Below are 21,858 nucleotides of genomic sequence, written 5' to 3'. Positions count from 1 at the left end.
ATCTTGAAAAAATGGAACCGCAACTTGATAAAAAAGCAAGCCATGGTGTCAAGATAATAATACACGTTATAACTCACACAAACGGACAAGTTTTGTCTAGAAATGATGATAAAATGAACGCTGATATGACCTGCTATGAAGTCTGATTGGTGGGGGTATAGACTACCTACTAAAAAATGTTGGTTAAAAGAAATGCGGTATTCAGTTACTGATCGTTCATCGGTAACTAAACATCTATGAGTATTTCTGACTTAGATTTTACTGACTATATAAGTGTTTCTGACTCTCATAACTTCTATTCTTGACTTCTGACTTAGATTTACTAACTAGAAGTGTTTTTGAGTCCTGTAATAACTTCTATTCTTGACTTCTGATTTAGATTTACTAACTAGAAGTGTTTTTGAGTCCTGTAATAACTTCTATTCTTGACTTCTGACTTGGATTTACCATCTAGGAGCACAGGAAAAAGGAACTTTGTTCTTTCCTTGATGTACAAGGAGTAACTTATTTCTGACTTACAATTTGCTAACTTATATCTGAATATTATCGAAGAACAGCTTCTATGGCTGTTCGAATTAATTTCGCCGTTTTAACGGCGGTGTTAGGTGTTCTGTTTTTTGTGAACTTTGGGGCAAATGCTGAAGAAAATCCCCTGATTTCTGTGGAGAGTGGTACGGTCAAAGGAAGCAGTCATCTGAAAACGGCCAAGGGACGCACGATATATTCCTTCGAAGGAATCCCCTATGCTAGACCACCTGTTGGGAAGTACAGATTCAGGGTGAGTGGAAAATTCTATCAAAAATAATTTTAGTTTGAATATATCATAATTTTTTTAAAGAAAACCAAACAAAAGGAATAAAATAAAATGGTGGAGTAAGACAGTAGGAGTGAAATAATACCACAACATTTAAAAATACATCATGATTAATGTTGTGGAACTTCTCCATAATAATTGAGAAATATTGTTTTATTTGTTGTTTGGAACAATGGATTCAGTAATTATTATTTCTATTCATTCAAATATCCATCAATATGATAAAAACACATAATCATAAAATGATTGACAAAAAACAGTGTGCTTTTCAATCATTAACAGTAACTTTTGGAAAATCCACAAAATTACTTATTATTGACACTAACACAACTCGCACTCATTCTTGACATTAGTTGAACTCAGTCAAATATAATTCACTCATATTAAGTACCTATTTATTTCTTGTACAAGAAACTATGTAGCCTACCGTACTCATGCTATTTTTGATTATACGATTTTTCTCATATGTAGCAGTGTAGATTTGAGCGATCGATTGTATCCCAAGTATCATGATTTTATACTTCAATTCAATCCTCTGTATAGCCTTCAATTTTTTTTTCAATGGAGCTATTCCACTTGAATTGCTCAAAGCGTTTCACTTGCGTTGAGCTCAAGAATTTCCCATCGTTTTAACTTTGGAGTTGGAGTTGTCAAATTAATGTCAGCACATTGGATTCAGAATGGAAAATATATCAGGCATATTAGAATAATGTCAAAAAAATTTCAATTTGAAGAACTTTGGCCTTTTTAGCCTGTAGTACTTTTATAGAAGTTTTGTAATCTGATTTCTGAATGATTGAATATAATTCAGAAATGTACCGGTAATATTTTTAATAAACTATGTGTCGATTCAAATGCAGATTTATTGTAGCCTAGATGAGTACCGCTGGTATATTGTATTATTATACAATATACCGGTATTGATGATATGATTGTAAAAAAACATCAATTATCTTTGAGGTACAGTACTATCACAAAAAATCTGGTGTGGTACACCAATACCTACTATTACTTCGAAGTAATAGTAGGTATTGGGTACACTCACACAACTTTCCTTGCCCATATTTGAAACTACGATCAGACTTCTGTATATGTGTATATATAATTGTTTTCAAAGTACTTTTCCTTTGAGTGAATAATTGTGAAATTCGATGATTTTTTTAGTCGTTCTTTTTTTAAAGTCGTCAAAACAGCTGTTCTACAGATGAAATATCTCGACTATGTGTTATTTTTATGAACTGCGCTACCTACCTACCTCATGCACGAGGAGGAGGTTACTAAGTCCATTTCCCAAGGATGGGATGAACCCCCCATTGGTTTCCCAGAAAGGAGACTCATGCCAGTTGATAGAGCTGATAAATAACTAACTATACAGAGTATGAATTTGAAAAAAATCGGTCAAGTTATTTTTGAGAAAATCGTGAAAAACATGGTTTTTTAGTAATTATCCGCCATTTTTCTCGAGAATATTACGGAGCTCCTGCAATTTTCCCAAGAAAAAAACTTATGTCATTTGATAGGGCTAATGAATAGCTATCCATGGTTTAAATTTGAAGAAAATCGTTAAAGCCGTTTTCGAGAAAACCGTGAAAAACATGGTTTTTTAGTCATCATCCGCCATTTTCCTCAAGAATATTACGGAGCTCCTACAATTTTCCCAGAAATGAGACTTATGTCAGTTGATAGGGCTTATAAATAGCTATCCATGGTATAAATTTGAAGGAAATCGTTAAAGCCGTTTTCGAGAAAACCGTGAAAAACATGGATTTTTAGTCATTATCCGCCATTTTTCTCAAGAATATTACAGAGCTTCTGAAATTTTCCCAGAAATGAGACTCATGTCAGTTGATAGGGCTTGTAAATAGCTATCTATGGTATAAATTTGAAGAAAATCGTTAGAGCCGTTTTCGAGAAAAACGTGAAAAACATGGTTTTTTAGTAATTATCCGCCATTTTTTCCGCCATCTTGAATTGGATTTTATTGAATTTCTTATTATCGAATCCTCATGGTATAAGGACCTTAAGTTTGAAATTTCAACTCAATCGGTTAATTAGGAATGGAGTTATCGTGTTCACAGACATACACACACACACACACACATACACACACACAGACCAACACCCAAAAATCATTTTTTTGGACTCAGGGGACCTTGAAACGTATAGAAAACATGAAATTAGGGTACCTTATTTTTTTTGGAAAGCAATACTTTCCTTACCTATGGTAATAGGGCAAGGAAAGTAAAAATCATTTTTTTGGACTCAGGGGACCTTGAAACGTATAGAAAACATGAAATTAGGGTACCTTAATTTTTTTTGGAAAGCAATACTTTCCTTACCTATGGTAATAGGGCAAGGAAAGTAAAAATGAGATAGTGTATACAGGTAGGCTTGAAACTGATGTAATTAATAAAATTGCAATGACTCTCCCATTCTCTCTGTGATAGCTTCTCCTCTATTAAAAAGGAATCAAAATACAAAAATATTATTTTCTATTAAAAATTCATTAATCCATTAAAATCCATAAATCACATCGATTTTCCTCTCTATTGAAAAGGCATCAACACACGTACTTTATAATGATTCACCGATGTCTATGAATTTTTTCACAGGAACCTCAACCACCGAAACCATGGAGAGGAATCTGGGATGGCAGAAAACAAGGAGATGTATGTCTGCAATACGACCATATGGTTTATCTGTCACCACTGTCCATTGTGGGAGATGAGGACTGCCTCTTCATCAATGTTTACACACCCAAGGTAAAGTATATCACCATCTTCAAAGTATTTCCATCTACTGAAGTGAAGCGATCTTCAGTAGGTTTAATAAAACAGTTTTTGTATTGCTCATTTAGCTCAGATAAACCTGTTACAAAACCTCATCAACGATACAGTTACTGTAGATAGGTAGTGGAACAGTTATAGTAGTAAATGTAGATAGTAGATAGTATGTAGATAGTAGATAGTAAATGTATTTTTAGATGTTTAGCCTACATTCTAAAGGTAAAGTATCTCATTCTAAAATGATCTTCTCAGTAGGATAATAATTTACATATTTGTATTGTTCATTTAGTTGAGAAACCTGTCACAAAACCTTATCAACGATACAGTTACTGTAGATAAAGGTAGTTGAACAGTTAATATAGTAACTGTATTTTTAAATGTTTAGTCTACACTCTAAAGGTAAAGTATATCTGATTATAAAATGATCTTCTCAATAGGATAATAGCTCACATATTTATATTGTTTATTTAGCTCAGAAACCTGTCTCAGATCCTTATCAACAATACGCTCACTGTAGATAGGTAGTTGAACACCTAGTAATGAAGTTGCAGTATTTTTCAATGTTCACACTCTAAATGTAAAATGTAACACATTGTAAAACAACCTTCATTACAATGATACAATTATTTTTGTATTATTGGTAATCTAGCTCAGAATCTGTCCCAAGGCCTAATCAATAATCCTCTATTGTCATGAAACACAAAGTGTTGTAACAAACGTCAAAATACAATAAAATTAAAAACAGTCAAAATATTTAAAAATAATAATAATAATAGTCAACATAATATTTTTGTAAAATAATTTACAACAAAATTGACAAAAAATAGTAACAAACAGCAGCAATTTATAAATAGCAGTTAAATCAACAATTTATATAGTTATTGTATCGGTTTCAATAATTTATTCCTTGAATAATTCTCAATAATAACCATTTCAACTTACCAGTGTATTTATCAAATTTGATAGATCCAGGCCTAGTTTGTAGGACACTTGAATCTAATGGACCATTGATTCTATATAGGCTTAATTGCCCATTGAGTCAATTTTAATAAGTGTCTTAGTAACCGGGTCTACATGATCATAATAAACTAATAGGAATAATAAACAGAAATAATATGGATTATTTTAGAGGTAATAATGATAATAATAATATCGTGTGACCTGGCTGAGGTCTGGTGTCAGTTTTCAGGTCGCAACTGATTAATTTCATCCAGGGACTCTGACATTTTAGAGGCTATGCATTATACAGTGGGTTACATAGGTGAACAATATGCATTATATGCAGTAGGCCTATATGTGGGTTTCATGCATTTTTGCAGCTATAATGTTGTTAAGAGCTGTAATTACAGCGTGAATTGAAAAGAAACAGCTATGTCAGAATGAACATTTTTGACAATAATACAATAATAATTGCACTATAATGTATGATAGGTGCTGACTTGAATGTAAATATCTTTTTTGTGGAAAGAATAGAAGCAAATTACTCGTGAATAGCAAATAGATAATTAGTAGATGTATTGTGTAGCTCGAAGAGAAGAGCACACTATTATAGGTATAGGCCTACTTTCATTTTTTTTCAACTTGAATTTTAAAAAAAATTATGGAGTGAAAATGCACTTACATTGATAGTGACGATCGTTTCGACCTGTTTTTTTCGCTGAAAATTGATTCATACATATGATTTTTGAGAAAGGAATATTTTAATACTTGAATCTTTTTGACCAAAAATATATATGTTGCTCCATAGGTACCGTTTTATTAACTGAAAAATATGACGAATCTCAAGAGAGACTTGAATAAAATGAGAAGAAATTGCGCAGTCAACAGAAAACATTTATTTTACATAGAATAATAATTTATGCTTGTGCTATTTGAATAAAATAATGCTGTGCTTGTGTTTATTTGCTCCAACCAATTAATAAATTAATAAATAAATCAATTTTGAATGTTTTGTTGTTACAGCTCCCTCAAGTGGTTGGGAATAAATTGTTGGATGTGATAGTGTACATACACGGAGGTGGCTACACTTCGGGATCAGGGAATTTGTACGGACCGAAATTCCTTCTGGATCAAGACTTTGTTTTCGTTACATTCAACTATCGACTTGGGCCCTTAGGTAAATTGATCTTGATAATTCATTCTCGATTAAAAAAAATAAATTATTAATTAGATTTGTTTACAGGAACCTGCAGTTTTGTGTTTAAACCAACTCATCTTCTGCTGTACCGTACTGAATAAAAAATATTCTTATTTTACTTGAAGTGCCTTCTATAATAATATATTTGGAACCAGTTTCCAAATAGGGCGCCCCATGCCCTAACTACGTCGTTTTCAAAGATTTTGCAATAGGTTTTTAGGAATTTTTTACTGGTGACATTTTTCAATGTTTTTCGGGAACATGGAATTTGAATTGAACTCAAAAATTGAGTAACAACACTTTCTTTATGATCCAGGCTGATCAATCCTTCTGATTTGAACAAGTTAAAAGATAAATCAATTTCAAAAATTCTGCTGAGCACTATTGATTCATGTTTCAATAGCTCATTTCCCAGTTATCAACTATTTCCACCGAATTCACCCATCAAACAAAAAAATTGCTCTCTCCTTTATTTTAGAATATTAAATTCCTAATAAAATGGAATCATTCGGAGAACTATATCTCTCCAATGAGTACTGAGTTAAATTTGTCAAAAATGAGTAAAATTTTAAGACATTTCCAACAATGTTGATGAATTTCAGTTTATCAACTATATCTTACTATTGTCACCATTTAAATGTATAATTCACTATCTCTCATACAATCACAATTTTGTTTTCCATGTTTTTGTAAATTATTTATATGAATTTGGCAATAGAAGGCGGTAGAAGGGATATTGGCAGACCTCTGAAAAGATGCTGAAATAAATAGTTATATCCTTTGAAACCGGAACAGGTGTGTAAGCCTAATCCTGGAAAGAAGAAGAAGAAGAAGAATTTGGCAATAAATTTGATGAATTTCAGTTTATTAACAATATCTTACTATTGTCACCATTTAAATGTATAATTCACAATCTCTCATACAATCAACATTTTATTTTCCATGTATTTATGAATTATTTATATTAATTTGGCAATAAATTTGATTTCCAACAATGTTGATGAATTTCAGTTTATCAACAATATCTCATTATTGTCACCATTTAAATGTATAATTCACAATCTCTCATACAATCACAATTTTGTTTTTCATGTATTTGTGAATTATTTATATGAATTTGGCAATAAATTTGATTTAATTTGATTTCTCAGGGCGTGATTCTGTGCTCAACAACTTAAAACTTGGTAGAGCGCTCCAGCGTTTATCTCATATGGATCGATTTCCTGGTACACCTGATAACAATGCTCTTTTCATTTTAAAAAACACCTATAGTTTTCAGCATAAAAAAAGTAAATTCGTATGGCTTTTGTTAGTGGGGAGTCCCTGGCGGGAAGGTCCTACCGCTTGAATATATAATTTTAGCCGTTAATGGGCCTTACAACTGTCATACTTCAGCCGGGACGGCCAGTTTAACGTGCCCATCCGATAACACGGGTTCAGAATAAATACGGTATCATCATATTTATGATAATAAATCGTTTAATCCAGGTTTCACATTGAGATTTCGCAAAATGATATAAATGTAGGTCCATGATATCATGTTCTATCAGAATCGAATAACAACATTTGAATGTCCAGTATAAGTTAATGAAACAAAATAAATCTTATAGCACCCTTTATTCTTTAAAAACTTTTAAATAAATTTCAAAGTTATAGCACCCTTTATTCTTTAAAAACTTTTAAATAAATTTCAAAGTTTTTAAAGAATAAAGGGTGCTATGAGATTTATTTTGTTTCATTAATTTAAACACAGCCCATTTTAATAAGTGTTTTCCAGTATAAGTTATATAATTTTGTTGAGGGAAGAATGCAGGTGTTATGACAGTGATTGATACAGGTTTTCCAATAACAAAAACTGATTAATTATCACGAAATTCATGTTTTTAATAGTGAAACGCATTGATATTTCAGGTTTTCTGAGTACCGAGGACCAAGTGGTACCTGGCAACAATGGTCTGAAGGACCAACAGTTCGCTCTGGCCTGGGTGCAACGGAACATCAAGTCTTTTGGGGGTAACCCGGCAAGTGTCACCATTTCGGGAATGTCGGCTGGAGGTGGGAGTGTACAGTATCATTACTTTTCCAAGAAATCGGCAGGTATGAGAACCAAAAAGAATTTATAATAATTATTGACTGCATGTCGTGCTCAAATACATAAAAAAGTGTGTTAATACAAAGCAGCTCGGAATGGTTCAAGAAACCATCACCTTTTAAAAGAATTTATATATTAGTTCATGAATAATTTATTTATTGGGTAGTATCATTACTTCTTCATGAAATCGGCAGTTAAAACTCTAATAATGGATCATCTATGAACTTATAAATAATATAGGGTGCAGCATGATAAGGCTCTCGAATAAATCCCTCGAATAACTCGAATTTATTTATTAGTTCATGAATAATTTATTTATTGGGTAGTATCATTACTTCTTCATGAAATCGCCAGTTAAAACTCTAATAATGATTCTTCTATTAACTTATAAATAATAATATAGGGTGCAGCATGATTAGGCTACTTCTCGAATAAATCGTCAGGTGATAATCCAAAAATATTCTATTTGTTAATAATTCAGGAATATCTTATTCAATGTGTAGTAACATTGATTCTCAAAGAAATTGGCAGGTGACAATCCGAAAATAATTTATTTATCAATTTATAAAGGAATGCACAAGATTTGATCTACTCTGAAATGAGTTGAGAATGATCCGAGAAAAGATCAAAGTTGAGCCACTGAATGAAGAAATTGAAAAATAATTATGATTAAATCCATGAGGACCAATCAGAGATGATTATTTTAGGAAGAGGCTTCTCCGATTGGTTATTGGTTATCTTGGAATTAATCACGGTTAAAGTTTAAGAGACTCTTGTGTAACCGGCCATTGAACGTTTAAACGCTTTTAAAATGGAAAATATGATTTCTCATTTCCTTAACCTTCCGGCAGTCGCGCAGTTGTAAAAAGTACAACAGTGTCAGTTTTGTTGCTGCACAAAACTATTGAGTGGGGTGGTGTCAGTGGATGAGTCACCTATGCATTCCAAAACTTTCCCCCCATCACTCCACTGAGTTGCAGTATCAACCGAGCAATGGTTCAGTCTTTAGGTGCCATTTAGTCGCCACAGTGCATAAGATAGGAAAAGACTGTAAACGGGACTGTAAACAAACCAATAACACAGGATTGATGGCTTTGTTTGATGTACCTTATTGGCCTATGAAATGGTAATCATCCAAATGTTCATAGGCGTAAGAGTGCATAAGTAGTGCATATGGGAAAGAGACAGCCAACGAACCAATAACACAGAATTGTTGGCTTTGCTTGGTGTACCATATTGGGCTACGAAAAGATAATCATGCAAATGTTCATAGGCGAAAAATAATTCAATGAGATGGAAATATAAACTATACAATTAATTAATATGCTTTGACAGTAAACAGAGTACATAACACATAAAAATCATGTTATTTGCATCAGGGGATCTTGAAACGTATAGAAAACTTGAAATTGGGGTAACTTAATTTTTTTGGAAAGCAATACTTTCCTTACCTATGGTAATAGGGCAAGGAAAGTAAAAATAGGATGTTGTAAAAATTACAAAACGCGACTGCTCGTGTGATTGAGTAGGGCGCGACTTCTGGAAGGTTATTAAATATTGATCAACTACAAGTGACTGATTACACTCTGTATTGAGGTCCACATTATAGTTGCAGTATTTGATTAACATTGGTGTGGCTAAGCATGTTATATAGATTATGAAAATTTATTATTTCATCATTGAAAAATTAATTTTATTGGTGAATAAAATACTGTTTATTATTTTAAACAAGAATGAACAGTTAATATTACATCAGATTTACCGATATCAGCCATCCTCTATAGAAGGCAGTGGCAAGACAGGGAAACGACTACGTTGTCTATAGAAGACAGTGAGTCGGTAGCACTGTTCTCCTATATTTCTCCACTGCCCATGCAACGTGGGCCTCACTTAGTTACAGTATAATAATGAAACCTTGTGGGAAAAGGTGGTGCCTGATTGTAAATTATCATATTATAATTTAGTAACATATGTTACTAAAAATGATGTGATGATTATAGGCTACTAGCCGTCAGGCTCGCTTCGCTCGCCATATCCGTCTAGCCAGGGGGCTCCGCCCCCTGGACCCCCGACTGGATCATCCAAGAATGAGATCAGCAGGCTCGCTTCGCTCGCCTGCATTTTTCATTTGGGCATTTTTATCATATATTAGGACAATCCAGTCGGGGGTCCAGACTAAACGGCTGGCTGAACGGATATGGCGAGCGAAGCGAGCCTGACTGCTAGTAATATAATATTCCTAGGATTGAAGTAGCAGTGCTTAATCAATTTTTCCGCGATAAATGCATTTAAATCTTCAACTTGGTGCCAACCTAACAAAGTCAACTCAACTCAATGCCAACCTGACAAAATTATTAATTTAGTTGCCAGTTAACAACTGTTTCGAAGAGGTACTCTATCTAGATTATAGTTCTATAGTAACATATGATATGAAAAATTTCAATTATAATTAAGAGATTGGGAGAAGAAGAATATACATGCTAAAAGACGAACTTTAAACCCTTAAAAACAACCCTTAGAGTTAAAATATTGCCAAAAGATTTCTTAGTGCGCCTCTAAAGGGCTAACTGAACATACCTACCAAATTTGAACGTTTTTGGTCCGGTAGTTTTTTAGTTATGCGAGTGAGTGAGTGAGTGAGTGAGTGAGTGCCATTTCGCTTTTATATATATAGATTACATAAAACACTGGATACATTATAAATTTTGATAACATGTATATTGTACGCTGTGGCTACAGTTACGGTAACCGTAGCTCGTATCGAGTTCCGGTAAACATTTGAGCATGCGCGGCTACCGCTATTTACATGTGCATTGTGGTGCTTGTGGTTTTTGGTCACATGGTTATGATTTCTAAGTAACTAACTAACTTCATTATTAACTAACTTATTTCTAACTAACTTCATTGAAACGATAGGTTATCATAACCATGTCACCAAAAACCATCAACACCACAATGCACATGTAAATAGCGGTAGCCGCGCCTGCGCAAATGTTTACCGGAACGCGAATGGAGTTACGGTTACCGTAACTGTAGCCACAGCGTATATCGCAATTTACTCGCATATTACTCAAACCCCAACACATATTATTATAGTGGGGTATCATAATTATAAGACCAAGTTTATTATTAGCAACTTTTGTATTCATATTGTAATAATCATGTGTTTGTTTTGTCAATAAACTCCTCTGGTTGTAATTCATTGGCAATAAGATAAATAATATTGTTAATCTTATTATAATATATTGTGTATCATTGAATCAATAAAGAAAATTTCATTGTTTTGGGTTTGTCGCCAGGTCTGTTTCACCGCGGTATCTCGATGAGTGGAGCGACTCTGTGTCCATTTCCCCAGGTGGAGAACTCCAGAGAAAAAGCCAACCGGATTGGAGCTGAGTTGGGTTGTCCCACCCAGTCATCTCAGGAGCTGATCGACTGCTTGAGATCCAGACCTGCTAGGAGGATTGTCAGACTTATCCAACCTCTCTTCATGGTATAAAACAGAGATAAACAACTGAAATTTATATTTGAATGTTCAGAGATATTTTAAAAATACATGGGCCTTGTCCGATAACATGTCAGACTCATCGAGCCTCTCTTCATGGTATAAAACAAAGATAAATAACTGGAATGAATATTTGGTTGGTCATAGATATTTTTAAAATGTATGAACCTTGTCAGATAACTTGTCAGACTTATCCAACCTCTCTTTATGGTATAAAGCAAAGATAAATAACTGAAATAAGTATTTGGTTGGTCATAGATCTTCTGAAAATGCATGGACCTTGTCAGATAAACATGAGAACAACAAACTGCAAGAATGAAAAGCTCTAAATTCATTGTCTTCTATAATATTCTTAAATTTCCATTACAAGTCTTATATTCTCTCATTCATTTGTTTACTTATTTATTTGATGAGAAGAAAGTATATTATAATATAAGCCCCAATTATCCTCATTTAAAATTAACTTTCTTCATGGTTAATATAACATTCTAAAAATATAATTAATTGTTTTTGACAAAATCATTATTTTCAATATAAGTCCATATTTATTATTCACATTTTTGCTGATATGAGGAGCTCATAAATGCATTTTCTGCAGTAATATTGATAGATTAATGAATAATTTTCTTTTTCTAGAGCTACTGGTTATTGAAACACAATAAGAAATTATCAAAAGTATGTTTATTTTATTGCAACGGTAGGCTACTACACTAGTGCTCTTGAAGAGTTGAAACTACAAATCAAAGTTGCAATAAAATAAAGGGAACCTACTTTTGATAATTTTGTATTGTGTATTATGAATGAATAAATACATTTCATTCATCTCAATTGATATTGAATCGTTTGCAGCCATGTCACCATAGTGAGGTCCACGTTATAATGGCAGTTGAGAAAGATAGGAGAACAACGTTGCCGAACCTCTGTCTTGGCAATGCCTTCTATAGACGGTAGCTGATACAGGTTTATTGATGTATCATATTAACTGTTCATTCTCAATTAAAATAATCGATTATATTTTATCAACTAATAACCTATATTTTTCAAAAATTTCATAATGAATTTAGAATTAAGATGAAAATTATTAATTCTGCATTGTTAAAAGACGATCTGGTAACAGGGCAAAGCGAGAAAGAGATAGCGCTATCCGTTTTGTTGAATGATAGACAAGGATAGCAATACAATTGCTAATCAAACACTGCCATTATAACGTGCTCTCGAAGAGTTAAAACTAGTAGCCTAGTGTTGCAATAGAATAAATGTTACTTTCGATAATTTGTTATTGTCTTTTATGAATGAATAAATCCGTGGAGCTATGTAGGCTACCAGCATTGAGCTTTGAAGAATATTACTCTTATCTGCATAACATAAAATCCTCGATATGAAGAGTAATAAAATAAATAAATTCGTATGGCTTTTGTTGGTGGGGAGTTCCCTTTCGGGAATGTTCCACCGCCTGAATATATAATTTAAGCCGTCAATGGGCCTTACGACTGTCATACTTCAGCCGGGACCGACAGATTAACGTGCCCATCCGATAACACGGGAGTGATCTGGTTAAAAAACTTTTGGTAATGAGAGGGGTTCGAACCCGGGATCTCTATGCTGCTACGCAAGCACTCTATCCACTAGACCACGGATCACTCCACATTACTCTTTTTTCCTATCGACCTTGGTTTTCGAGATATATAGATTTTTCTATATTTTCATAATATGCCTACTTCCGGTCATTAAATACTCAATAACTCGAAAACTACTGGTCGAATTTCAACTTCAAGGGTATTGTTGGGGAGAAAAACACATTTGGAACAATATTGATGTAATTTTATTTGTTGTTACAAATTTTGTAGTTTTGTATTAGGGCTTCAACTTCAACAAATATATTCTTCAAATTCAAATTTCAAACAGTTTTTTCTCGATTTTTCTCCGGGTAATTATAGTGGTTTCAATATTTCAAAAACTTCTTCATTTCATAAGCTTTCGAATGAGTATAAATTCGAAAAGGTAAGATCCATGATAAAATGTTCAAAACTGTTAATATCTGGAATGAACACCTTCAAATGAGGAAATTCACAAACAGCATGCATCAAGTGGTGGTGATCCTAAGGGTGAAATCACCTGATTTCTCTCAGACAATATTCACACGTTTTAATCAACATTTTAACATTCTACAATGAAATGATTTTCTCAATAACTTGCATTAATTCCTGTACCATGAATCCTGAATAAAATAACAAGAAGTGTATGTTTCAGCCTATTTTCAGTATAGTTTTCAGTGTGCTTTCCAGTTCATTGGCATGATATGTATCAACTCTGGCTAGAAGTAGGGAAGTGTTCGCGTTCATAGAACGTCAGGATTGATCTACAAGATTAAGCCTCTATTTAACTCGAAATACGCACACTGTATACATAGCCTACTATAAATTTTTCATTTTTGATGGATCGTTTTTCAATAAGTTGAAGAATCTATAGCCTATTATGCAAAATTTCAAGTCAATCAATCAAGTATGAGATGATGAGAATTTCCTATCCCGTACGTGTATTAACCAATTTTATTTCCTTTATTATAATGTGTCCAAACGAGTGTAGTTTTAATGATTCAAGTGAGTGTATTTTGTATTATCAAAATTGGACAAAAAAAAAATTTGGACTCGTGTCCTGTTTCTTGCATTATTTTATTCCATGAATCAGATGGGATAAATAAGCTAATTTCGTTTGATTTCCCACAGATTTTGTAGCAGACGCCGATATCCTGAAAGAGCTGGACGAACGTTGGCTTGAGTTAGCCCCTCATGTTCTCGATTTCAACTTCACGATTCCGCTGAATCTGCAGAAAGATGCAGCCATCAAAATCAAGAAAGAGTACTTGGGAGATCAGCCTATCTCCAGGCAAACCAACAGGCAGTTGACACATGTGAGAGAGAGAGAGAAATTCCAACCTAGCAAATACTTCAATATAAGAGATGAAATTTACTGAGCAAGATTTCTTATATATTTTAGTTCTCTGTAAACAATCAAAAATGAGCTTCAGATATCGGTATCAGGAATCCTCTATAGAAGGCAGAGGCAAGGCAAAGAATCAGCGACGCTGAGGCAGTTGACTCATGTGAGAAGTTCAAATCTATACCTCGATAAGAAATGCAAATCAATTTTACAATATTTTTCGCCCCACTTGGATGTAATGAGCTGGTTTTCGTGCGTCATATGGAGGCCGAAAATGATTGTTTTCTGACCAGGCCGGTAAAAGTTTTACGGCCCTAGGGCTGTAAAATAACCTTGAAGTCAGCTGATTCTGATTTGATGTGAACGTGTTTACAAAATGGTTTATGAAACGGAATCAGTTTATGCTCCTACAATTGAATAAGTATTCTGCAATAAGGTACTATCATTTTATTTGGATGAATAAAATACAGATAAGATATATATTATAAACTATTCAAATTCGATTTTCAGAGTAGGATACAACTTCTAACCTAAACTTCCGAGGTCAATGACAACAAGCATTGTTGACGTTGACATTCAGATTGGCCAAATTTCAAGTGTGCTAAAACAGCTACTGATCAAAAAACTTCATTATTTGTGTTTATTATTCAAGAATCAAAACATTTATAATAATATCATCTTATTGTCATTTGGAAGAATAAAAAGTATAAACTCAACCTCTTACATAATTGAACATAATCTTTTAGGTTATTTAGACAAATCAGAATAAAAAATAAAAATACTTGGACAATTTCCTAATATTCAGATTACCTCAGATTTGCTAGAGCTATGACCTTCCTGTTTTGCTTTCGAAAGTGCCTAATAAACAATTATTCTCATATTTATATTGTTTATTTTTCTGTGTGGCGAAAAAAAACGTTCTCACCATGGGCAAAAATGTTTTTCCGGCTCTCAATCTTTTCTAATCCTCGGCCTACGGCCTCGGACTTGAAAACCGATTTCGAGCCGGAAAAGTCTCATTTTCGGCCCTAGGTGCGAAATATACTATTACACCCGGAAATTAGCCGAAAGGCTAATCTCGTCGTTCTCGCACCAGGAGAAAAATGGTCTCTTGAACCTATTAATCAAATATTACTATTATAACGTAGACTGTACTATAGGAAAAGTTCGTTTGAGAATAAGTTTGATTTTTGTATTTTTTGATTCAGATGTTTGGAGATCGTCTGTATGTTGTTGATGTGGAGAGAGCTGCAAGATTGCAAGCCGCTGTTACAAAATCGCCCGTCTATTTCTACAGATTTGCTTATCGCGGCAAACATAGCTACTCCGAAATGATGTCTGGTGGATCTCTCGAAGACTTTGGTGAGAATATTATCACGAATTAGAAAAAAATGGCTGTTTCTATTATTTTTAAACTTTGTTGCAGATTAGACACTGTGTTACAGTCTAAACTTCAAGTCGAATTTAGTGTTTCGTCATGGAAAGCAACATCAATTATTATTTTTGTTGCAGGAATAAGTTAAATGAAATATACTATGAATAGATTATGATATTGAAGTTGCTTTACATGACGAAACACTATATAATAACTTTGTTGAAGTTCTGACACTGTGTTACTAATAAATATTAGAAAAAACACTTACTCTTGTTGGAGTCTTGAGGTAAAGACTCCAAGAAGAGTACGGTAAGTGTTTTTTCTAATATTTACTAGAAAAACCCTTACTTTTGTTGGAGTCTTGAGGTAGAGACTCCAATAAGAGTAAGTGTTTTTTCTAATATTTACTAGTAACACAGTGTCAGAACTTCAACAAAATTAGATTATGATAATTTTCAATTATTTGTTTTTGTAACCACATTCTTTGGATCTCTGAGAGACTTTGGTGGAAATCTGTTCATCAATTGAAAGAAATGGCTTATTTTTGTTGCAGGAAAAGTTAAATCTTTATAAATAAATTTTTATTTCCCCCCAAAAAAACTAAAACTACTACATCAATTATCACAAAAAACATTAGATAGTTTACAATTACATACAATAGTTCATAAATTTCCAATAATGTGTCCTCTACATGTTTAGTGTTTCCTGTGTGGAAATTGACTGACTTTACTATGGTGTACCATGTTCTAGAGTATCTATAGTAGGATGGTTTTGTTTGTTTTTTTGTGCGGACGATTAGTATTATAAAATAGGCCTAGCTCACTTATGGATAGATACTGATAATTTTCAACTATTTGTAAATATTTTTTGTAACTATGTATTGATAAGACAGCCAGTTGAGGGATATTGCACTCACAGATTCACATAATTTTTGAAATATACAATACAATTGGACTAAGCTATAAATAAATGTGGTAGTTCTATTTGTTAGATCTGGAGGGAGTGTTGAACGCTTTCCAGGAATTTTTATAAACTTCCTTTTCAGTAATATTTATTATGTGATTTGCTGATATTGAGCTGAATTATACAGAATGGAGCTCATGTTAATTTTTCAACATAAATAAATCCATCAACACTATAAATTTCTGGAAGACTTTGGTTATAGTATCTGACCACGAATTAAAAAAAAAATGGCTGATAATATATTTGTCGAACTGATAAGACAGAAGAAGAAAGTCAAATTAATAAAGGTCTACTATAAATATATAATAATATCCTCAACTATATTTGTTTTTTCTAAACATGTAGGCTATTGACAAGACATTGAGCAATATTTGAGAAATATTAATATTGCACTCAAAGACTCACATATTTATTATGAGATGAAAATAGGTTCTTCTTATGAAAAATTAAAATTTATATAGAAAAACCTCTTAAAATTGAGTGTTTCATTGGATCACTCATTATGATCCTTGAATTCATTATTTGTCAACAACTTTCAAATAATTATTGAAGTATAACTAAGTTAGTCTTACACAGGAAGTGAAACATGCTGTGTTTTTCTCCAAATGAAATGCGTGATATTTTACTACGGTACCTTTTTGTGTTTCACATATTCAGGCTAAAATCACTTCACTTGGCTATTATATATAGGCTATATAGGCTATATAGGCGATATAGGCTATATAGGCTATATCTTCCTCTTCTTACAGCTCAATCGTTTGATTGGTTGGCAGCCTTCCATCTAAATCTGTCCATTGCTACTCTCTTCCATTGTTCATAGCTCATAGCACCCAGATCCTTCGTCATTTGTCTTAAGTACTGTAGCCGGGGTCTCCCACGACCCCTTTGTCCATCAACTGTACCTTCCAGAATACTTGACGTGAATGCGTCGTGTCTTATTATGTGTCCAATCCAAGAATGTCGTCTGACCTTGAGAAAATTCAGAAGAGATCTCTTTTCCACCGCCCTCTGGAATACCTCCTCATTCGTAACTCTGTCAGTCCATTTTATTTTGAGCATACGCCTCCAACACCACACTTCAAAAGCATTTAGAGTCTTTTCCTCAGCCTTACCAATAGTCCACGTTTCAGACCCATAGAGAGCTATACTCCAAATGCAACTCTTTATTAGTCTCTTTCTTATTTCCAACGATAGACTATTTGAGGAAAGAAGCTGCCTTTTACTGATGAACATACCCTTAGCTTCTCTGATTCGGCGCTTTATATCTAGTCTATCTTTTCCATCCTCTGATATAATGCTTCCAAGATATTTGAACATTTTAACCTGCTTCAGGGCGTGATTATCTAATTTAATGGACACAATATCTGGGACTTTTGAGCAGACCATTACTTCTGTCTTTATCCTATTTATCTCCATATCATATTCATTTCGTAGAATCTCATGCAAGGTGGTTAGAGCTCTTTCTAAACTTATTTTATTCTCTGCTATTATAGCTATATCGTCTGCGAAACAAAAGCATCTGAATAGGCTATATAGGCTACTTTATTAAAAAGAATATAAAAACATTCAGTACCCTTTCATTCAAAAACAATTCAAACAGCTTGAAAAAACAACAATATAAAAACATAAAGTACACTTTTATTTAAAACATTTTAAAACTTCAAAACATTTTAAACAGTTTGAAATGTTTTGAAGTTTAAAAGGTTTTAATTATAGGTACTTCATGTTTTTATATTCTTTTTAATAATATTTAGGCTAATACATAAATTTGTGTTATTCATTAAATATTTCTATATTGTATTATGCTTCAGGTGTAAGCCATGGCGATGACACGATGTATGTACTGGAAACGTTCTATGGCAAAGTTGAGGAGACAGAATCTGACAAAGCCATGACTCAGCGCATGCTGGACTTTTGGACAAGTTTCGCCAAAACAGGGTGAGTTGGACATTGCGAGGAAATAAGAAAATAATATTTTTGCTTCAAGTTACAAGAAATGTTGAAGATTAGAATTATTGTTTGATATATTGTTCAAATTTTTGTATATTGTCCTACATTGCCAATAAAATTGAAAAAGAAACCTGAAATCTATAATAATATTATAAAGGGAATATAAATAACAGGTTGAGTTGGAAATTGCAAGGAAATACGAATAAGAATCCCCTTTGTCTCAAATTACAAGAAATATTGGAGTTTAGAATTATTGTTTGATATATTATTCAAATTATTGTATATTGTCCTACATCGTCAATTAAATTGATAAAGAAACCTGAAATCTATAATAATATAAAAGTGTATATGTCCTCAAATTCTTCTTAATTATTTTCCTAGGATTGTATTATACCTTTTGGTTTCTATAATAACTTCTGTAATGTTCACTCCTTTCAATTCATTTTCTGTGAATAGACAAAGATTTTCTGTTCAAAAAATTTTTTTCGAGGCTTCTGTCTCTTGCAAAGGTCAAATAGTTTAATTTTCAGAGTAGGTAACTTCAACTCAGCTAATAGCTTATGAATTACCTTAATCATGACTCTGACGCTACATAATGTTTTTGTTAGTTTTTAATTATTTTCATTTATATAAATAGAATTAGAAGATAATATTTTATTATGTATTTTAGTTTTTTATTTTTTCAAAATTATTGTACTGATTTGTTAAGTTCATTTACTTTTGTTTGTAAATTGTCAGTGTTATGAATAAATTTCAATTTCAATTTCAAAATTTCAATATAATAAAGGAAAGAATTGGCTTATACACACGTACGGGATAGGAAATTGACGAATGACGCATCATCATGTCTGAAGTACTGGACTGATCAACTTTAAATTTTGCTACTATTGTATTCTTCTATAACTAAAGTGAAAAAACACTCACATTCTTTGGTGTGACGACGCGTTTCGTGCTGGTGATGCACATTCTCAAGCCAAACAGAATCTCACTTAAATTTTGTATACTTTTTAAATTTTCTTCATTTACTGCGGATGGTTTAAGGCCTATTACAAATTCTTCAAGATTCCAGTACGTCAAGTTTCCAGTTTGTCAAGTTTCTAATTACCCTTGCGGAGCACGGGTTACCTGCTTTGTCAATAAAATCCAAAAAAGTCCTGAAGATCATTAATAAGTTGAACTAAGTAACTTTCAAAATAGCTAGATCCTTATAGCTAGTCTTAACTGAAGTAGAATAAGTGAATTTAATAATAACACAAAATTGAAATAATTGTCAACCGATTTTATTATAATATATAATTGTGGTTGACAATCTCAATTTGTGTTTTCATTATGGAAAAGTACCACAACATCACTGACAACACAACTCTGTGAGGATAAGTTAATTTATATTTATATTGTTTATTGAATTGTTTACATTAGTCTGTGTTTCTTGCCTGGTTTAAAATTATCGTAAATAACTCAATATTATATCGTTACAAGTGGTGATTGAGTGGAATATTTCAAATTAATTTGTTAACTTGAGCCATCTAAATTTAAAATTTATAGTTTTTATGTTTCTTGGACTAAAATTGTATAGAAATTATACACGTGAAATTCTAACCCTATTTTGGACTGTGTGTCATCACCTATAAAATTGGAAGAAAAATAACACAAGGGCTACCTTATTATTTTATCTACCAATGTTATATATAACATCATTTTTATTTGTATCGTAAATCGTAATTTTGATTTGTGTAATTTGTATAATTCTACAGTTTTGTATCGTAATTTGTATTGTACGAATGAATGAAAAAACCATGCTTATATTTTGCAGTTAATATTTTTCATGTTGTGTGTTTTTTCTCAGAAATCCTGAGTCGCCAGGAATCACTTGGGAGGCAGTGGTACCAAACAAGGCTGAAATAAACTATTTGCAGATCGATGCGCCTGACAAAATGTACATGACAACTAGCGAGGATATTGGCCGAAGAAAATTCTGGGAGACTCTGCCCTTCAATGAGAAATCCTACACAACTCTGCAGCCCAGATACAATAAAGATGAGCTGTAGATGATTGTTTAAGTAATGTGTGAAATATTCAATGTATGTTTTGATGAATTGTTTGTTGTTTGAATTTTGTTTGTTTGAATCATTCTTTCTATTCTTCTTGCAATCCTACACGTATGAGAAACATTAACATTATGCTAGTAATAAAGTTTGTGTAAGAAACGTTCATGAGATCTTTTTATTCCGCCTACTTCATGTGTTCTAGTCCACTACTATTGCCTCATCTTATTTTTCTTCAATTCAGGATTATTTATCTCATTGATGAATTCATACCATTCTACTATTTTGTGTCTTTTTCTTTAGGGCTACTTTAAATATAAATAAAAATATAAATCTGAGTACCTACCCTTTCAAATTATTTTGTCACAACATTTTTCGGGCATTAATTCCATTTTCAAGTATTGATAAAATAATTTAAAAAGGTACTGAGATTTATATTTTTAATATCGGGGCACCGAGCTTCGCTCGTTATTTCTATATTCATTAGAACACAATTCTTTGTAGTGATCGTGTTTATAATTTACAGCTTGCTATACGTCAGCTTATGAATTTCGGGGATGAGATATTTTGATTTTCCGCAGACGCACATTTTTATCATCCACATACGACAAAAGTCTCAGCTGTTTCAGCCAAGGATGAATCATCCTTTTAATGTCGTTCAGCGAGTTTTCTCAAGGATGAGACCTAGTGCAATCGAATTTTTATATCATAAACCTACTATGTTCCAAATTTCGTGGAAATCGTTCGAGCCGTTTTCGAGATCCGTTGAACCTAAATAACCAGATAACCAAGTATAAAAATATAAACAGATATACAGAAATTGCTCGCTCAATATATCAGGATTATTTACCTCATTAATAAATTCATACCTTACTACTATTTTGTTTTTTTTTATTTAGGGCCACTTTTTCTTTTCTTTTTCTCAATTTTATGACCACATAGGATCACTGTAGTCTCTGGTTAGTCCTCTTTCTTCGTTTATTCGCTTCAATTCTCCTCCTTTCTTCCCAGTACCTCTTCATTCTGTTAGGGCCACTTTTAATAAAAATAAGAATATAAATTTCAGTACCGTACCCTTCTAAATTATTTTGTCACAACATATTTCAGACATTAATGCCATTTTCAAGCCTTGAAGAAATAATTTTAAAGGCTACTGAGATTTATATTTTTATTTATAATATTTTGTGGTATCAATGCTGAGGGTTCTTGATTTGAGTAGAGTGTATAGTTTACACGTATGTGGAGATGTTC

General features: G+C 32.7%; 1 protein-coding gene across 1 annotated transcript; it reads left to right on the top strand.

The window, feature by feature from the left end:
- Window positions 1–168: 168 nt before the first annotated feature.
- Window positions 169–20,773, top strand: LOC111057054 (venom carboxylesterase-6). Its single transcript, XM_039436030.1, has 9 exons — window positions 169–778; window positions 3,427–3,576; window positions 5,563–5,716; window positions 7,649–7,834; window positions 11,129–11,326; window positions 14,052–14,245; window positions 15,483–15,636; window positions 18,424–18,550; window positions 20,409–20,773. Exons 1-9 carry the CDS (start codon window positions 563–565, stop codon window positions 20,608–20,610), a joined length of 1,581 nt encoding a protein of 526 aa, XP_039291964.1. The 5' UTR covers window positions 169–562; the 3' UTR covers window positions 20,611–20,773.
- The last annotated feature ends 1,085 nt before the right edge of the window (window positions 20,774–21,858 follow it).

Source organism: Nilaparvata lugens, chromosome 10, assembly GCF_014356525.2.
Source record: "Nilaparvata lugens isolate BPH chromosome 10, ASM1435652v1, whole genome shotgun sequence".
Taxonomy (NCBI): Eukaryota; Metazoa; Arthropoda; class Insecta; order Hemiptera; family Delphacidae; genus Nilaparvata; species Nilaparvata lugens.
The sequence above is the reverse complement of the archived record's forward strand: the minus strand, read 5'-3'. Positions and strand labels throughout refer to the sequence as shown.

What these genes read in the sequence shown, in the direction of transcription:
- LOC111057054 (XM_039436030.1), top strand. Translation starts at nt 563, where the DNA reads ATGGCTGTTCGAATTAATTTCGCCGTTTTAACGGCGGTGTTAGGTGTT. An exon ending in CTATCGACTTGGGCCCTTAG is followed by an intron (nt 5,717 to 7,648) that starts GTAAATTGATCT and finishes TTGATATTTCAG; the next exon opens with GTTTTCTGAGTACCGAGGAC. An exon ending in CCAACCTCTCTTCATGGTAT is followed by an intron (nt 11,327 to 14,051) that starts AAAACAGAGATA and finishes ATTTCGTTTGAT; the next exon opens with TTCCCACAGATTTTGTAGCA.